At 56.7% G+C, this 17,403-nt stretch overlaps 1 protein-coding gene across 4 annotated transcripts in view; it reads left to right on the forward strand.

Moving 5' to 3' along the window:
* LOC142923251 (ribosomal RNA processing protein 1 homolog A-like) overlaps window positions 1–17,403 on the forward strand; it is a 36,722-nt gene that overhangs the window by 17,462 nt on the left and 1,857 nt on the right. For all 4 annotated transcript variants that reach the window (XM_076064250.1, XM_076064249.1, XM_076064248.1 and 1 more), the window contains 5 exons: window positions 1,381–1,552; window positions 7,515–7,597; window positions 9,169–9,226; window positions 11,635–11,720; window positions 12,712–12,773. In XM_076064250.1, the coding sequence (XP_075920365.1) occupies window positions 1,411–1,552; window positions 7,515–7,597; window positions 9,169–9,226; window positions 11,635–11,720; window positions 12,712–12,773 (431 nt within the window). In that variant the 5' untranslated portion in view covers window positions 1,381–1,410. The remainder of the gene's footprint in view (window positions 1–1,380; window positions 1,553–7,514; window positions 7,598–9,168; window positions 9,227–11,634; window positions 11,721–12,711; window positions 12,774–17,403) is intronic.

The following is a 17,403-nucleotide window of genomic DNA, read 5'->3' on the forward strand; positions in this document are numbered from 1 at the left end:
GTGTCTCTGTAGACTCTCTACCAGGGGTGACTCTCTGTGACCATGGCTGCCAGTGCCTCTCCATAGACTCTCTACCAGGTGACTCTCTCTCTGTCTCTCTGTAGACTCTCTACCAGGGGTGACTCTCTGTGACCATGGCTGCCAGTGCCTCTCCATAGACTCTCTACCAGGTGACTCTCTCTGTGTCTCTCTGTAGACTCTCTACCAGGTGCCTCTCCATAGACTCTCTACCAGGTGTGTGTGTGACTCTCTCTCTCTCTGTAGACTCTCTACCAGGTGTGTGTGTGACTCTCTCTCCATAGACTCTCTACCAGGTGTGTGTGACTCTCTCTCTCTGTGTCTCTCCGTAGACTCTCTACCAGGGGTGACTCTCTGTGACCATGGCTGCCAGTGCCTCTCCATAGACTCTCTACCAGGTGTGTGTGACTCTCTCTCTCCATAGACTCTCTACCAGGTGACTCTCTGTGTCTCTCTGTAGACTCTCTACCAGGGGTGACTCTCTGTGTCTCTCCATAGACTCTCTACCAGGGGTGACTCTCTGTGACCATGGCTGCCAGTGCCTCTCCATAGACTCTCTACCAGGGGTGTCTCTCTCTGTGTGTCTCTCTGTAGACTCTCTACCAGGTGACTCTCTGTGTGTCTCTCTGTAGACTCTCTACCAGGGGTGACTCTCTGTGTGTCTCTCTGTAGACTCTCTACCAGGTGTGTGTGACTCTCTCTCTCTCTCTCTGTAGACTCTCTACCAGGTGACTCTCTCTCTCTCTGTAGACTCTCTACCAGGTGACTCTCTCTCTGTGTCTCTCCGTAGACTCTCTACCAGGTGTGTGTGTGACTCTCTCTCTCTCTGTGTCTCTCCATAGACTCTCTACCAGGGGTGACTCTCTGTGACCATGGCTGCCAGTGCCTCTCCATAGACTCTCTACCAGGGGTGTCTCTCTCTGTGTGTCTCTCTGTAGACTCTCTACCAGGTGACTCTCTGTGTGTCTCTCTGTAGACTCTCTACCAGGGGTGACTCTCTGTGTGTCTCTCTGTAGACTCTCTACCAGGTGTGTGTGACTCTCTCTCTCTCTCTCTGTAGACTCTCTACCAGGTGACTCTCTCCGTAGACTCTCTACCAGGGGTGACTCTCTCTCTGTGTCTCTCCATAGACTCTCTACCAGGGGTGACTCTCTGTGACCATGGCTGCCAGTGCCTCTCCATAGACTCTCTACCAGGGGTGTCTCTCTGTGACCATGGCTGCCAGTGCCTCTCCGTAGACTCTCTACCAGGTGACTCTCTCTCTGTGTGTCTCTCTGTAGACTCTCTACCAGGTGTGTGTGTGACTCTCTCTCTCCATAGACTCTCTACCAGGGGTGTCTCTCTCTGTGTGTCTCTCCATAGACTCTCTACCAGGGGTGACTCTCTGTGACCATGGCTGCCAGTGCCTCTCCTCCCCCGTTGGCCTCTCTCCACTTCCCGCACCTCCTCGCCTCCAACTCTGCGGTGGAGCGGAACGGCGCCCTCAGGCGCCTCCGTAGATTCCTCGCGGCGAAATCGCAGCAGAGAGACAAAGGTGGGTGGGTGGGTGGGGGGGAGAGTGGGTGGGTGGGTGGGGGGGAGAGTGGGTGGGTGACGTGGGTGGGTGGGTGGGTGGGGGGGAGAGTGGGTGGGTGACGTGGGTGGGTGGGAGACGTGGGTGGGTGGGTGAGAGGGGTGGGTGGGTGGGTGACGTGGGTGGGTGGGTGAGAGGGGTGGGTGGGTGGGTGACGTGGGTGGGTGGTGGGTGAGAGGGGTGGGTGGGTGGGAGACGTGGGTGTGTGGGTGGGTGGGTGGGGGGGAGAGAGGGTGGGTGGGGGGGAGAGTGGGTGGGTGACGTGGGTGGGTGGGTGGGTGGGTGAGAGACGTGGGTGGGTGGGTGACGTGGGTGAGTGGGTGGGGGGGAGAGTGGGTGGGTGACGTGGGTGGGTGGGAGACGTGGGTGGGTGGGTGACGTGGGTGGGTGGGTGGGTGAGAGGGGTGGGTGGGTGAGAGACGTGGGTGGGTGATGTGGGTGGGTGGGTGAGAGACGTGGGTGGGTGACGTGGGTGGGTGACGTGGGTGGGTGAGAGACGTGGGTGGGTGGGTGACGTGGGTGGGTGGGTGACGTGGGTGGGTGAGAGACGTGGGTGGGTGGGAGATGTGGGTGGGTGGGTGAGAGGCGTGGGTGGGTGGATGAGAAAGAAGTTCAACACACAGGCATAAGGTAGACTCGCACAGTCACTCAGTCACTCACCAAATCACTCAGTCACTCGCACAGTCACTCACCCACTCACTCACCCACTCAGGCACTCACCCACCAACTCACTCAGTCACTCAGTCACTCACCCACCAACACAGTCACTCAGTCACTCACCCACCCACTCACTCAGTCACTCGCACAGTCACTCGCACAGTCACTCACCCACTCACTCACCCACTCAGGCACTCACCCACCAACTCACACAGTCACTCAGTCACTCACCCACCAACACAGTCACTCACCCACCCACTCACTCAGTCACTCACACAGTCACTCACCCACTCAGTCACTCACCCACCATCTCGCTCAGCCACTCAGTCACTCACCCACCAACTCACTCAGCCACTCAGTCACTCACCCACCAACTCAGTCACTCAGTCACTCACCCACCCACTCACTCAGTCACTCACTCAGTCACTCACCCACCATCTCGCTCAGCCACTCAGTCACTCACCCACCAACTCACACAGCCACTCAGTCACTCACCCACCAACTCAGTCACTCAGTCACTCACCCACCCACTCACTCAGTCACTCACACAGTCACTCACCCACCATCTCGCTCAGCCACTCAGTCACTCACCCACCAACTCACTCAGTCACTCACACAGTCACTCACCCACCAACACAGCCACTCAGTCACTCACCCACCAACACAGTCACTCAGTCACTCACCCACCCACTCACTCAGTCACTCACACAGTCACTCACCCACCATCTCGCTCAGCCACTCAGTCACTCACCCACCAACTCACTCAGCCACTCAGTCACTCACCCACCAACACAGTCACTCAGTCACTCACCCACCCACTCACTCAGTCACTCGCACAGTCACTCACCCACTCACTCACCCACTCAGTCACTCACCCACCAACTCACTCAGCCACTCAGTCACTCACCCACCAACTCAGTCACTCACCCACTCAGTCACCCACCAACTCACACAGTCACTCACCAACTCACCCACTCACTCACCAACTCAGCCACTCACTCACCAACTCACACACCCACCAACTCACACACCCACCCACTCACCAACTCACACAACTCACCCACTCACTCACCCACCAACTCAGTCACTCACCCACCAACTCACACAGCCACTCACTCACCCAACAACTCACTCAGTCACTTACCCACAACTCACCCACTCACTCACCCACCAACTCAGTCACTCACCCACTCACTCACTCACCCACCAACTCACCCACCAACTCACTCACTCACCCACCCACTCACCCACTCATCCACCCACTCACCCACTCATCCACCCACTCACCCACTCACTCTCTCACCCACCCACCCACTCACTCAGTCACCCACTCACTCTCCTACTCACCCACTCACTCACTCACCCACTCACTCATGCACTCACTCACGCACTCACTCACTCACTCACCCATTCACTCACCCACTCACTCACCCATTCACTCACTCACCCACCCACTCACCCACCCACTCACTCACCCACCCACTCACTGACCCACTCACTCACCCACTCACTCACTCACCCATTCACTCACCCATTCACTCACCCACTCACTCACGCACTGACTCACGCACTCACTCACTCACCCATTCACTCACCCACTCACTCACCCATTCTCTCACTCACCCACCCACTCACCCACTCACCCACCCACTCACTCACCCACCCACTCACTGACCCACTCACTCACCCATTCACTCACCCACTCACTCACCCACTCACTCACCCATTCACTCACCCATTCACTCACTCTCCTACTCACTCACCTACTCACTCACCCACTCACTCACCCACCCACTCACCCACCCACTCACCCCGTGCTCCCGACTCAACAGCCGTGACACAGAGCTTTATAGCTCTTCGGATTTCTCCTGCAGCATAAATATTCACATTCTTGCGACACGCCCAATTAATTGACTTCCTGCCATTACTTTGTTGTTGTTGTTGCTCCCTTTACAATACAATTGACGTTATAAATTAAATAAAAAAACGTTTAAGTTTGTTACGGACACGGTGTACCCTGGAAGGAATATTAACCCAAGGTTTGTACGGGAAAACTTTGCCGCTCAAACCCCCCCTTTTTCCTGGCCTTCCCGCCGCTCGCCCTGCGCTAGGCCTCCGCGAGGAGCACTAGGAAAGTCCGTAGGCTCAATAAAAATGTAGGCCTCGACACGTGTTTATTTATATTTTTTTTGGTGGGGGTGTTAATTAATATCTCGTGAAACGTAAAAAAAAACGCGCAGACGGGATTTAACCTTACTTGTGTAACGGGGAGCTGGTGGGAAAGGGAATTACGTCCGATTCATTTTAAACGTTTTGAGTTCATCCTCCCGGCGACCGGTCCGATGCCCGGCCGTTTTCCTAGTTTAACTCGCCGCTCGGCCTGCGCTAGGCCCCCCGCGGAGTAAGCCAGGAAACACCGGAGGCTCCGTAAGGCCGGCACTAAGACTAGGCCCTCTGCTCGTCATAATAATTTATTTAAGAATTTAATCAAAATGTAATTGTAATGTGAATATTTAGTATTATTTACGCGAGTGTCAACTGTTATTCCTGTTTTTCATACGTTTATCGAATCAGAATCTGTATTTATTCTGTAGGATTCCGATGAGATAAAGATCTGACCCACTCAACCACTCACTCACCCAACCACTCACTCACCCAACCACTCACTCATTCACTCAACCACTCACTCACCACTCACTCACCCACTCACTCAACCACTCACTCAACCACCCACCCACTCACTCAACCACTCATCCACTCACTCACCCACTCATTCAACCACTCACTCACCCACTCACTCACTCAGCCACTCATTCAACCACTCACTCACTCACTCACCCACCCACCTACTCAACCACTCACCCACTCACTCACCCACTCACCCACTCACTCATTCACCCATACACTCACCCACTCACTCACCCACTCACTCACTCACTCACCCACTCACTCACCCACCCACCCACCCACTCACTCATACACTCAACCACTCACTCAACCACTTAGTCACCCATACACTCACCCACTCACTCACCCATACACTCACCCACTCACTCACCCACTCACTCAACCACTCATTCACCCATTCACTCACCCACTCATTCACCCACTCACTCAACCACTCACTCACCCACTCATTCACCCACTCGCCCATACACTCACCCACTCATTCACTCACTCACCCATACACTCACCCACTCTCTCAACCACTCACTCAACCACTCACTCACCCACTCACCCACTCATTCACCCACTCGCCCATACACTCACCCACTCACTCACCCACTCATTCACCCACTCACCCATACACTCACCCACTCACTCACCCACTCACTCAATCACTCACTCACCCATACACTCACCCACTCACTCACTCACTCACTCACCCACTCACTCACCCACTCATTCACCCACTCGCCCATACACTCACCCACTCACTCACCCACTCATTCACCCACTCACCCATACACTCACCCACTCACTCAACCACTCACTCACCCATACACTCACCCATACACTCACCCACTCACTCACCCACTCATTCACCCACCCACTCACCCATACACTCACCCATACACCGTCCCACTCACTCATCCACCCGCTCACCCACTCACTCACCCACCCACTCCAATACTCAGAGACCCATACTCATGGAGACCCACGCCCTCCTGTGTACTAGGCGAGGTAGTTAACATCTCATAGCTGCCGTGATGATGATGATGTTAGGGTCCAGGATCGAACCCATGACCTCCTGTGTACCAGGCGAGGGAGATAATATCTTGAATATGGTTATCATGTCGTATACGGTAAGGTAATTCTTTATATAGTGTTTGATTAATATCTCTCCCCGTGTCTCTCTCTCTCTCACCCCGTGTCTCTCTCTCTCACCCCGTATCTCTCTCCCCGTGTCTCTCTCTCACCCCGTGTCTCTCTCACCCTGTGTCTCTCTCTCTCCACGTGTCTGTCTCTCACCCCGTGTCTCTCTCACTCCGTATCTCTCACCCCGTGTCTCTCTCTCTCCCCGTGTCTCTCTCTCACTCCGTGTCTGTCTCTCACCCCGTGTCTCTCTCTCTCCGTGTCTCTCTCTCCCCGTGTCTCTCTCACCCCGTGTCTCTCTCTCTCCCCGTGTCTCTCTCTCACTCCGTGTCTGTCTCTCACCCCGTGTCTCTCTCTCCGTGTCTCTCTCTCCCCGTGTCTCTCTCACCCCGTGTCTCTCTCTCTCCCCGTGTCTCTCTCTCACTCCGTGTCTGTCTCTCACCCCGTGTCTCTCTCTCCGTGTCTCTCTCTCCCCGTGTCTCTCTCACCCCGTGTCTCTCTCTCTCCCCGTGTCTGTCTCTCACCCCGTGTCTCTCTCTCACCCCGTGTCTCTCTCACTCCGTATCTCTCACCCCGTGTCTCTCTCTCTCCCCGTGTCTCTCTCTCACTCCGTGTCTGTCTCTCACCCCGTGTCTCTCTCTCACCCCGTGTCTCTCTCTCCCCGTGTCTCTCACCCCGTGTTTCTCTCCCCGTGTCTCTCTCTCACCACGTGTCTCTCTCCCCCCGTGTCTCTCTCTCTCACCCCGTGTCTCTCTCTCTCACCCCGTGTCTCTCTCTTTCTCCCCGTGTCTCTCTCTCCCCGTGTCTCTCTCTCACCCCGTGTCTCTCTCTCTCTCCCCGTGTCTCTCTCTCCCCGTGTCTCTCTCTCCCCGTGTCTCTCTCACCCCGTGTCTCTCTCTCTCCCCGTGTCTCTCTCTATCTCACCCCGTGTCTCTCTCTCTCTCTCCCCGTGTCCCTCTCTCCCCGTGTCTCTCTCACCCCGTGTCTCTCTCTCACCCCGTGTCTCTCTCTCTCCCCGTGTCTCTCTCTCACCCCGTGTCTCTCTCTCACCACGTGTCTCTCTCTCCCCGTGTCTCTCTCCGTGTCTCTCTCTCACCCCGTGTCTGTCTCTCACCCCGTGTCTCTCTCTCACCCCGTGTCTCTCACCCCATGTCTCTCTCTCACCCCGTGTCTCTCTCACTCCGTATCTCTCACCCCGTGTCTCTCTCTCTCTCTCCCCGTGTCTCTCTCTCCCCGTGTCTCTCCCCGTGTCTCTCTCTCTCCCCGTGTCTCTCTCTCCCCGTGTCTCTCTCTCCCCGTGTCTCTCTCACCCCGTGTCTCTCTCACCCCGTGTCTCTCTCTCCCCGTGTTTCTCTCTCCCCGTGTCTCTCCCTCCCCGTGTCTCTCCCTCCCCGTGTCTCTCCCTCCCCGTGTCTCTCCCCGTGTTTCTCTCCCCGTTTTTTCTCTCTAGGAGGGTTAAATTTTGAAGATCTTCTGAAGCTTTGGAAGGGATTATTTTACTGTTTGTGGTCTCAGGATAAACCCTTGATTCAGGTGAGACTCACTCAGAGACTCACTCACTCAGAGACTCACTCAGACACTCACTCACTCAGAGACTCACTCAGAGACTCACTCACTCAGAGACTCACTCAGAGACTCACTCACTCAGAGACTCACTCACTCAGAGACTCACTCAGAGACTCACTCAGAGACTCAGTCAGAGACTCACTCAGTCAGAGACTCACTCAGTCAGAGACTCAGTCAGAGACTCACTCAGAGACTCACTCACTCAGAGACTCACTCACTCAGAGACTCACTCACTCAGAGACTCACTCACTCAGAGACTCACTCACTCAGAGACTCACTCACTCAGAGACTCACTCAAACACTCACTCAGAGACTCACTCAGACACTCAATCAGACACTCAGAGACTCACTCAGACACTCACTCACTCAAGAGACTCACTCAGAGCCTCACTCACTCAGAGACCCACTCAGAGACTCACTCAGAGACTCACTCACTCAGAGACTCACTCAGAGCCTCACTCACTCAGAGACTCACTCAGAGACTCACTCAGAGGCTCACTCACTCAGAGACTCACTCAGAGACTCACTCAGAGCCTCACTCACTCAGAGACTCACTCAGAGACTCACTCAGAGACTCACTCACTCAGAGACTCACTCACTCAGAGACTCACTCACTCAGGGACTCACTCAGAGACTCACTCAGAGACTCACTCAGAGACTCACTCACTCAGAGACTCACTCAGACACTCACTCAGAGACTCTCCCCGTGTCTCTCTCCCCGTGTGTCTCTCTCCCCGTGTCCCTCTCTCCCCGTGTCTCACCCCCCTGTGTCTCTCTCTCCCCGTGTCTCTCTCTCTCCCCGTGTCTCTCTCTCCCCGTGTCTCTCTCTCTCCCCGTGTCTCTCTCTCTCCCCGTGTCTCTCTCTCCCCGTGTCTCTCTCTCTCCCCGTGTCTCTCTCTCCCCGTGTCTCTCTCTCCCCGTGTTCTCTCTCCCTGTGTCTCTCTCTCTCTCCCCGTGTCTCTCTCTCCCCGTTTCTCTTTCTCTCCCCGTGTTTCTCTCTCTCCCCGTGTCTCTCTCTCTCCCCGAGTCTCTCTCTCTCCCCGTGTCTCTCTCTCCCCGTGTCTCTCTCTCCCCGTGTCTCTCTCTCTCCCCGTGTCTCTCTCACCGTGTCTCTCTCCCCGTGTCTCTCTCTCTCCCCGTGTCTCTCTCACCGTGTCTCTCTCCCCGTGTCTCTCTCTCCCCGTGTCTCTCTCTCCCCGTGTCTCTCTCTCTCCCCGTGTCTCTCTCTCTCCCCGTGTCTCTCTCTCTCCCCGTGTCTCTCTCTCCCCGTGTCTCTCTCTCTCCCCGTGTCTCTCTCTCCCCGTGTCTCTCTCTCCCCGTGTTCTCTCTCCCTGTGTCTCTCTCTCTCTCCCCGTGTCTCTCTCTCCCCGTGTTTCTCTCTCTCCCCGTGTCTCTCTCTCTCCCCGAGTCTCTCTCTCTCCCCGTGTCTCTCTCTCCCCGTGTCTCTCTCTCTCCCCGTGTCTCTCTCTCTCCCCGTGTCTCTCTCTCCCCGTGTCTCTCTCTCCCCGTGTCTCTCTCTCCCCGTGTCTCTCCCACAGGAAGAGCTTTGTGATAATCTGTCGTCGCTTCTACATTGCCTACACGGCGAAGACTTACGTGAGTCTTGGGTGCAGTGGGTGGGTGGGTGAGTGGGTGGGTGGGTGAGTGAGTGAGTGGGTGAGTGGGTGAGTGAGTGAGTGGTTGGGTGAGTGGGTGAGTGAGTGGGTGAGTGAGTGAGTGGGTGGGTGAGTGAGTGGGTGATTGAGTGGGTGGGTGAGTGGGTGAGTGAGTGGGTGGGTGAGTGGGTGGGTGAGTGAGTGGGTGGGTGAGTGGGTGAGTGAGTGAGTGGTTGGGTGAGTGGGTGAGTGAGTGGGTGAGTGAGTGAGTGGGTGGGTGAGTGAGTGGGTGATTGAGTGGGTGGGTGAGTGGGTGAGTGAGTGGGTGGGTGAGTGGGTGGGTGAGTGAGTGGGTGGGTGAGTGGGTGAGTGGGTGAGTGAGTGGGTGAGTGGGTGGGTGAGTGAGTGAGTGAGTGGGTGAGTGGGTGGGTGAGTGAGTGGGTGAGTGAGTGGGTGAGTGGGTGAGTGAGTGAGTGGGTGAGTGAGTGAGTGAGTGGTTGGGTGAGTGGGTGAGTGAGTGGGTGAGTGGGTGAGTGAGTGAGTGGGTGGGTGAGTGAGTGGGTGGGTGAGTGTGTGGGTGGGTGAGTGGGTGAGTGGGTGAGTGAGTGAGTGAGTGGGTGAGTGAGTTGGTGAGTGGGTGAGTGAGTGGGTGAGTGGGTGAGTGAGTGAGTGAGTGGGTGGGTGAGTGAGTGAGTGGGTGGGTGAGTGGGTGGGTGAGTGAGTGGGTGAGTGGGTGGGTGGGTGAGTGAGTTGGTGGGTGAGTGACTGGGTGAGTGACTGGGTGAGTGACTGGGTGAGTGACTTGGTGAGTGACTGGGTGAGTGACTGAGTGAGTGGTTGAGTGAGTGACTGGGTGAGTGACTTGGTGAGTGACTGAGTGAGTGGTTGAGTGAGTTGGGGAGTGACTTAGTGAGTGAGTTAGTGGGTGAGTGAGTTGGTGAGTGAGTGAGTTGGTAGGTGAGTGACTGGGTGAGTGACTGGGTGAGTGACTGAGTGAGTGTCTTGGTGAGTGACTTGGTGAGTGACTGAGTGAGTGACTGAGTGAGTGACTGAGTGACTTGGTGAGTGACTTGGTGAGTGTCTTGGTGAGTGTCTTGGTGAGTGACTTGGTGAGTGACTGTGTGAGTGTCTTGGTGAGTGAGTTGGTGAGTGACTGGGTGAGTGACTGGGTGAGTGACTTGGTGAGTGACTTGGTGAGTGACTGGGTGAGTGACTTGGTGAGTGACTGGGTGAGTGACTTGGTGAGTGTCTTGGTGAGTGACTTGGTGAGTGACTTGGTGAGTGACTTGGTGAGTGACTTGGTGAGTGACTTGGTGAGTGACTTGATGAGTGACTTGGTGAGTGACTGAGTGAGTGGCTGGGTGTGTGACTGAGTGAGTTGGTGGGTGAGTGACTGAGTGAGTGGCTGGGTGAGTGACTGAGTGAGTTGGTGGGTGAGTGACTGGGTGAGTGACTTGGTGAGTGTCTTGGTGAGTGACTTGGTGAGTGACTTGGTGAGTGACTGGGTGAGTGACTGAGTGAGTGTCTTGGTGAGTGACTTGGTGAGTGACTGAGTGAGTGACTGAGTGAGTGACTGAGTGAGTTGGTGGGTGAGTGACTGAGTGAGTGTCTTGGTGAGTGACTTGGTGAGTGACTGAGTGAGTGACTGAGTGAGTGACTGAGTGAGTTGGTGGGTGAGTGACTGAGTGAGTGGCTGGGTGAGTGACTGAGTGAGTGACTGGGTGAGTGACTGGGTGAGTGACTGAGTGAGTTGGTGGGTGAGTGACTTGGTGAGTGACTTGGTGAGTGACTTGGGGAGTGACTGGGTGAGTGACTTGGTGAGTGACTGGGTGAGTGACTGGGTGAGTGACTGAGTGAGTTGGTGGGTGAGTGACTTGGTGAGTGACTTGGTGAGTGACTTGGTGAGTGACTTGGTGAGTGACTGAGTGAGTGACTTGGTGAGTGTCTTGGTGAGTGTCTTGGTGAGTGACTTGGTGAGTGTCTTGGTGAGTGACTTGGTGAGTGACTTGGTGAGTGACTGGGTGAGTGACTGAGTGAGTGACTGGGTGAGTGAGTTGGTGAGTGAGTGAGTTGGTGAGTGACTTGGTGAGTGAGTTGGTGAGTGAGTTGGTGAGTGACTTGGTGAGTGACTTGGTGAGTGGCTGGGTGAGTGGCTGGGTGAGTGACTGAGTGAGTTGGTGGGTGAGTGACTTGGTGAGTGACTGGGTGAGTGAGTTGGTGAGTGAGTTGGTGGTTGAGTGAGTTGGTGAGTGAGTTGGTGGGTGAGTGACTTGGTGAGTGACTTGGTGAGTGTCTTGGTGAGTGACTTGGTGAGTGACTGAGTGAGTGACTGAGTGAGTTGGTGAGTGACTTGGTGAGTGTCTTGGTGAGTGACTTGGTGAGTGACTTGGTGAGTGTCTCTGGTTGCAGAGTTTCTGTTTGCCGCTGCATTCTGGGTGACTCTGAGCCGCGAGTGGAGTGGCATCGACCGCCAGAGACTGGATAAGTTCTACATGGTGAGTTGTGACGGTGGTCGGGAGGTCATAACCACATCAATACAGAGCACTCGCTCACTCGCTCACTCACTCACTCACCCACTCGCTCACTCACTCACCCACTCACTCACCCACTCGCTCACTCGCTCACTCACTCACCCACTCGCTCACTCACTCACTCACCCACTCACTCACTCACCACTTACCCACTCACTCACTCACCCACTCACTCACTCACCCACCCACTCACTCACTCACCCACTCACCCACTCACTCACCCACTCACTCACCCACTCACTCACTCACCCACTCACCCACTCACTCACCCACCCACTCACCCACCCACCCACTCACCCACTCACCCACTCACCCACTCACTCACCCACTCACCCACTCACCCACTCACCCACCCACCCACCCACTCTCTCACTCACCCACTCACTCACCCACTCACTCACCCACTCACTCACCCACTCACCCACTCACTCACCCACCCACCTACCCACTCACTCACTCACTCACCCACTCACCCACCCACTCACTCACCCACTCACCCACTCACTCACCCACTCACTCACTCACTCACCCACTCACTCACCCACTCACCCACTCACTCACTCACCCACTCACTCACCCACCCACCCACTCACTCACCCACCCACCCACTCACCCACCCACTCACTCACCCACTCACCCACTCACCCACTCACTCACCCACTCACTCACTCACCCACCCACCCACCCACTCACTCACCCACCCACCCACCCACTCACTCACCCACCCACCCACTCACTCACTCACCCACTCACTCACCCACCCACCCACCCACTCACTCACTCACTCACCCACCCACTCACCCACTCACTCACCCACCCACCCACTCACTCACTCACCCACTCACCCACTCACCCACCCACCCACTCACCCACTCACCCACCCACTCACCCACTCACTCACTCACCCACTCACCACTCACTCACCACTCACGTGATGATGTTTCTCTGTCTGCAGCTCATTCGCAGGTTCCTGCGGCAGATGCTCATCATGCTGAAGATGAGAAACTGGGAGATGAGGTAGCAGCATCATCATCATCAGCATCATCATCAGCACCATCATCAGCACCATCATCATCACCATCATCATCAGCACCATCATCACCATCATCATCAGCACCATCATTATCAGTACCACCATCATCAGCACCATCATCAGCAGCAGTGACATCAGCACCATCATCATCAGCACCATCATCATCAGCACCATCATCATCACCACCATCATCATCAGCACCATCATCATGAGCATCATCATCATCAGCACCATCATTATCAGTACCAACATCATCAGCACCATCATCATCAGCACCATCATCAGTACCACCATCATCAGCACCATCATCATCATCAGCAGCAGTAGCGCCATCATCATCAGTCACACCATCATCTTTTGCAGTATTAACATGAAATTGTTATGACTGTCTCCCCGTGTCTCTCTCTCTCCCCGTGTCTCTCTCTCTCCCCGTGTCTCTCTCTCCCCGTGTCTCTCTCTCGCCGTGTCTCTCTCTCGCCGTGTCTCTCTCCCCGTGTCTCTCTCTCCCCGTGTCTCTCTCTCTCCCCGTGTCTCTCTCTCTCCCCGTGTCTCTCTCTCCCCGTGTCTCTCTCTCCCCGTGTCTCTCTCTCCCCGTGTCTCTCTCTGACTCTCTCTCCCCGTGTCTCTCCCCGTGTCTCTCCCCGTGTCTCTCTCTCCCCGTGTCTCTCTCTCCCCGTGTCTCTGACTCTCTCTCTCTCTCCCCGTGTCTCTCTCCATGTCTCTCTCTCTCCCCGTGTCTCTCTCTCTCCCCGTGTCTCTCTCTCTCCCCGTGTCTCTCTCTCCCCGTGTCTCTCTCTCCCCGTGTCTCTCTCTCCCCGTGTCTCTCTCTCCCCGTGTCTCTCTCTCCCCGTGTCTCTCCCCGTGTCTCTCTCTCCCCGTGTCTCTCTCTCCCCGTGTCTCTCTCTCCCCGTGTCTCTCTCTCCCCGTCTCTCTCTCTCCCCGTGTCTCTCTCTCCCCGTGTCTCTCTCTGACTCTCTCTCCCCGTGTCTCTCCCCGTGTCTCTCCCCGTGTCTCTCTCTCCCCGTGTCTCTCTCTCCCCGTGTCTCTGACTCTCTCTCTCCCCGTGTCTCTCTCCATGTCTCTCTCTCTCCCCGTGTCTCTCTCTCTCCCCGTGTCTCTCTCTCCCCGTGTCTCTCTCTCTCCCCGTGTCTCTCTCTCTCCCCGTGTCTCTCTCTCCCCGTGTCTCTCTCTGACTCTCTCTCCCCGTGTCTCTCCCCGTGTCTCTCCCCGTGTCTCTCTCTCCCCGTGTCTCTCTCTCCCCGTGTCTCTGACTCTCTCTCTCTCTCCCCGTGTCTCTCTCCATGCCTCTCTCTCTCCCCGTGTCTCTCTCTCTCCCCGTGTCTCTCTCTCTCCCCGTGTCTCTCTCTCCCCGTGTCTCTCTCTGACTCTCTCTCCCCGTGTCTCTCCCCGTGTCTCTCCCCGTGTCTCTCTCTCCCCGTGTCTCTCTCTCCCCGTGTCTCTGACTCTCTCTCTCTCTCCCCGTGTCTCTCTCCATGTCTCTCTCTCTCTCCGTGTCTCTCTCTCTCCCCGTGTCTCTCTCTCCCCGTGTCTCTCTCTCCCCGTGTCTCTCTCTCCCCGTGTCTCTCTCTCCCCGTGTCTCTCTCTGACTCTCTCTCCCCGTGTCTCTCCCCGTGTCTCTCCCCGTGTCTCTCTCTCCCCGTGTCTCTGACTCTCTCTCTCTCTCCCCGTGTCTCTGACTCTCTCTCTCCCTGTCTCTCTCCCTGTCTCTCTCCCCGTGTCTCTCTCCCCGTGTCTCTCTCTCTCCCCGTCTCTCTCTCCCCGTGTCTCTCTCCCTGTCTCTCTCCCCGTGTCTCTCTCCCCGTGTCTCTCTCTCCCCGTGTCTCTCTCCCCGTCTCTCTCCCCGTGTCTCTCTCCCCGTGTCTCTGACTCTCCCCGTGTCTCTCTCTCCCCGTGTCTCTCTCTCCCCGTGTCTCTCTCTCCCCGTGTCTCTCTCTCCCCGTGTCTCTCTCCCCGTCTCTCTCCCCGTGTCTCTCTCCCCGTGTCTCTGACTCTCCCCGTGTCTCTCTCTCTCTCCGTGTCTCTCTCTCTGACTCTCCCCGTGTCTCTCTCCCCGTGTCTCTCTCTCTGACTCTCCCCGTGTCTCTCTCTCTCCCCGTGTCTCTCTCTCCCTGTGTCTCTCTCCCCGTGTCTCTCTCTCTCTGACTCTCCCCGTGTCTCTCTCTCTCTGTCTTTCTCTGACTCTCCCCGTGTCTCTCTCTCTCTCCCCGTGTCTCTCCCCTTTCTCCCCGTGTCTCTGACTCTCCCCGTGTCTCTTTCTCCCCGTGTCTCTCTCTCCCCGTGTCTCTCTCTCTCTCTCCCCGTGTCTCTCCCCTTTCTCCCCGAGTCTCTGACTCTCCCCATGTCTCTCTCTCCCCGTGTCTCTCTCTCCCCGTGTCTCTCTCTCTCTGTCTCTCTCTCTCTCCCCGTGTCTCTCTCTCTCTCTCCCCGTGTCTCTCTCTCCCCGTGTCTCTCTCTCTCCCCTCTCTCCCCGTGTCTCTGACTCTCCCCGTGTCTCTCTCCGTGTCTGTCTCTCTCCCCGTGTCTCTCTCCCCGTGTCTCTCCCCGTGTCTCTCTCTGTCTCTCTCTCCCCGTGTCTCTCCCCGTGTCTCTCTCTCTCTCTCTGACTCTCTCTCCCCGTGTCTCTCTCTCCCTGTGTCTCTCTCCCCGTGTCTCTCTCTCTCTCTGACTCTCTCTCCCCGTGTCTCTCTCTCCCTGTGTCTCTCTCCCCGTGTCTCTCCCCGTGTCTCTCTCTGTCTCTCTCTCCCCGTGTCTCTCCCCGTGTCTCTCTCTCTCTCTCTCCCCTCTCTCCCCGTGTCTCTGACTCTCCCCGTGTCTCTCTCCCCGTGTCTCTCTCCCCGTGTCTCTCTCTGACTCTCCCCGTGTCTCTGACTCTCCCCGTGTCTCTCTCCCCGTGTCTCTGACTCTCTCTGTGTCTCTGACTCTCCCCGTGTCTCTCTCTCTCTCTCCCCGTGTCTCTCTCTGACTCTCTCTCCCTGTGTCTCTCTCTCTCCCCGTGTCTCTCTACCCGTGTCTCTCTCTCCCTGTGTCTCTCTCTGTCTCTCTCTCCCCGTGTCTCTCTCCCCGTGTCTCTCTCTCTCTCTCTGACTCTCTCTCCCCGTGTCTCTCTCTCCGTGTCTCTGTCTCTCCCCGTGTCTCTCCCTCCCTGTCTCTCCCCGTGTCTTTCCCCGTGTCTCTGACTCTCCCCGTCTCTCTCCCCGTCTCTCTCCCCGTGTCTCTCCCCGTGTCTCTGACTCTCCCCGTCTCTCTCCCCGTGTCTCTCCCCGTGTCTCTCTCTCTCTGACTCTCTCCCCCCGTGTCTCTCTCTCCCTGTGTCTCTCTCCCCGTGTCTCTCCCCGTGTCTCTCTCTGTCTCTCTCTCCCCGTGTCTCTCTCCCCGTGTCTCTCTCTCCCCGTGTCTCTGACTCTCCCCGTGTCTCTCTCTCTCCCCGTGTCTCTCTCCCTGTCCCTCTGACTCTCCCCGTGTCTCTGACTCTCCCCGTGTCTCTCTCTCTGACTCTCCCCGTGTCTCTCTCCCCGTGTCTCTCTCCCCGTGTCTCTCTCTGTCTCTCTCCCCGTGTTTCTCTCCCCGTGTCTCTCTCTATCTCTCTCCCCGTGTCTCTCTCCCCGTGTCTCTCTCTCCCCGTGTCTCTCTCTCTCCCCGTGTCTCTCTCTCACCGTGTCTCTCTCTCTCTCCCCGTGTCTCTCTCCCCGTCTCTCTGACTCTCCCCGTGTCTCTCTCTCCCCGTGTCTCTCTCTCTCTCTCTCCCCGTGTCTCTCTCTCCCCGTGTCTCTCTCTCCCCGTGTCTCTCTCTCTCCCCGTGTCTCTCTCTCTCTCTCCCCGTGTCTCTCTCTCTCCCCGTGTCTCTCTCTCCCCGTGTCTCTCTCTCCCCGTGTCTCTCTCTCCCCGTGTCTCTCTCTCTCCCCGTGTCTCTCTCCGTGTCTGTCTCTCTCCCCGTGTCTCTCTCTCTCTCCGTGTCTCTCTCTCCCTGTGTCTCTCTCTCCGTGTCTCTCTCTCCCTGTGTCTCTCTCTCCGTGTCTCTCTCTCCCCGTGTCTCTCCCCGTGTCTCTCTCTCTCTCTCTGACTCTCTCTCCCCGTGTCTCTGTCTCTCCCCGTGTCTCTCTCTCTCTCTCTGACTCTCTCTCCCCGTGTCTCTCTCTCTCCCCGTGTCTCTCTCTCTCTCTCCCCGTGTCTCTCTCTCTCCCCGTGTCTCTCTCTCTCTGACTCTCCCCGTGTCTCTCTCTCTCTGTCTCTCTCTCTCTCCCCGTGTCTCTCTCTCTCTCTCCCCGTGTCTCTCTCTCCCCGTGTCTCTCTCTCTCCCCTCTCTCCCCGTGTCTCTGACTCTCCCCGTGTCTCTCTCCGTGTCTGTCTCTCTCCCCGTGTCTCTCTCCCCGTGTCTCTCCCCGTGTCTCTCTCTGTCTCTCTCTCCCCGTGTCTCTCCCCGTGTCTCTCTCTCTCTCTCTGACTCTCTCTCCCCGTGTCTCTCTCTCCCTGTGTCTCTCTCCCCGTGTCTCTCTCTCTCTCTGACTCTCTCTCCCCGTGTCTCTCTCTCCCTGTGTCTCTCTCCCCGTGTCTCTCCCCGTGTCTCTCTCTGTCTCTCTCTCCCCGTGTCTCTCC

This window comes from Petromyzon marinus, unplaced genomic scaffold (genome assembly GCF_048934315.1).
Source record: "Petromyzon marinus isolate PM22_M1 ecotype Great Lakes invasive population unplaced genomic scaffold, UKy_Petmar_22M1.pri1.0 PM_Scaffold_36, whole genome shotgun sequence".
Lineage (NCBI taxonomy): Eukaryota > Metazoa > Chordata > Hyperoartia > Petromyzontiformes > Petromyzontidae > Petromyzon > Petromyzon marinus.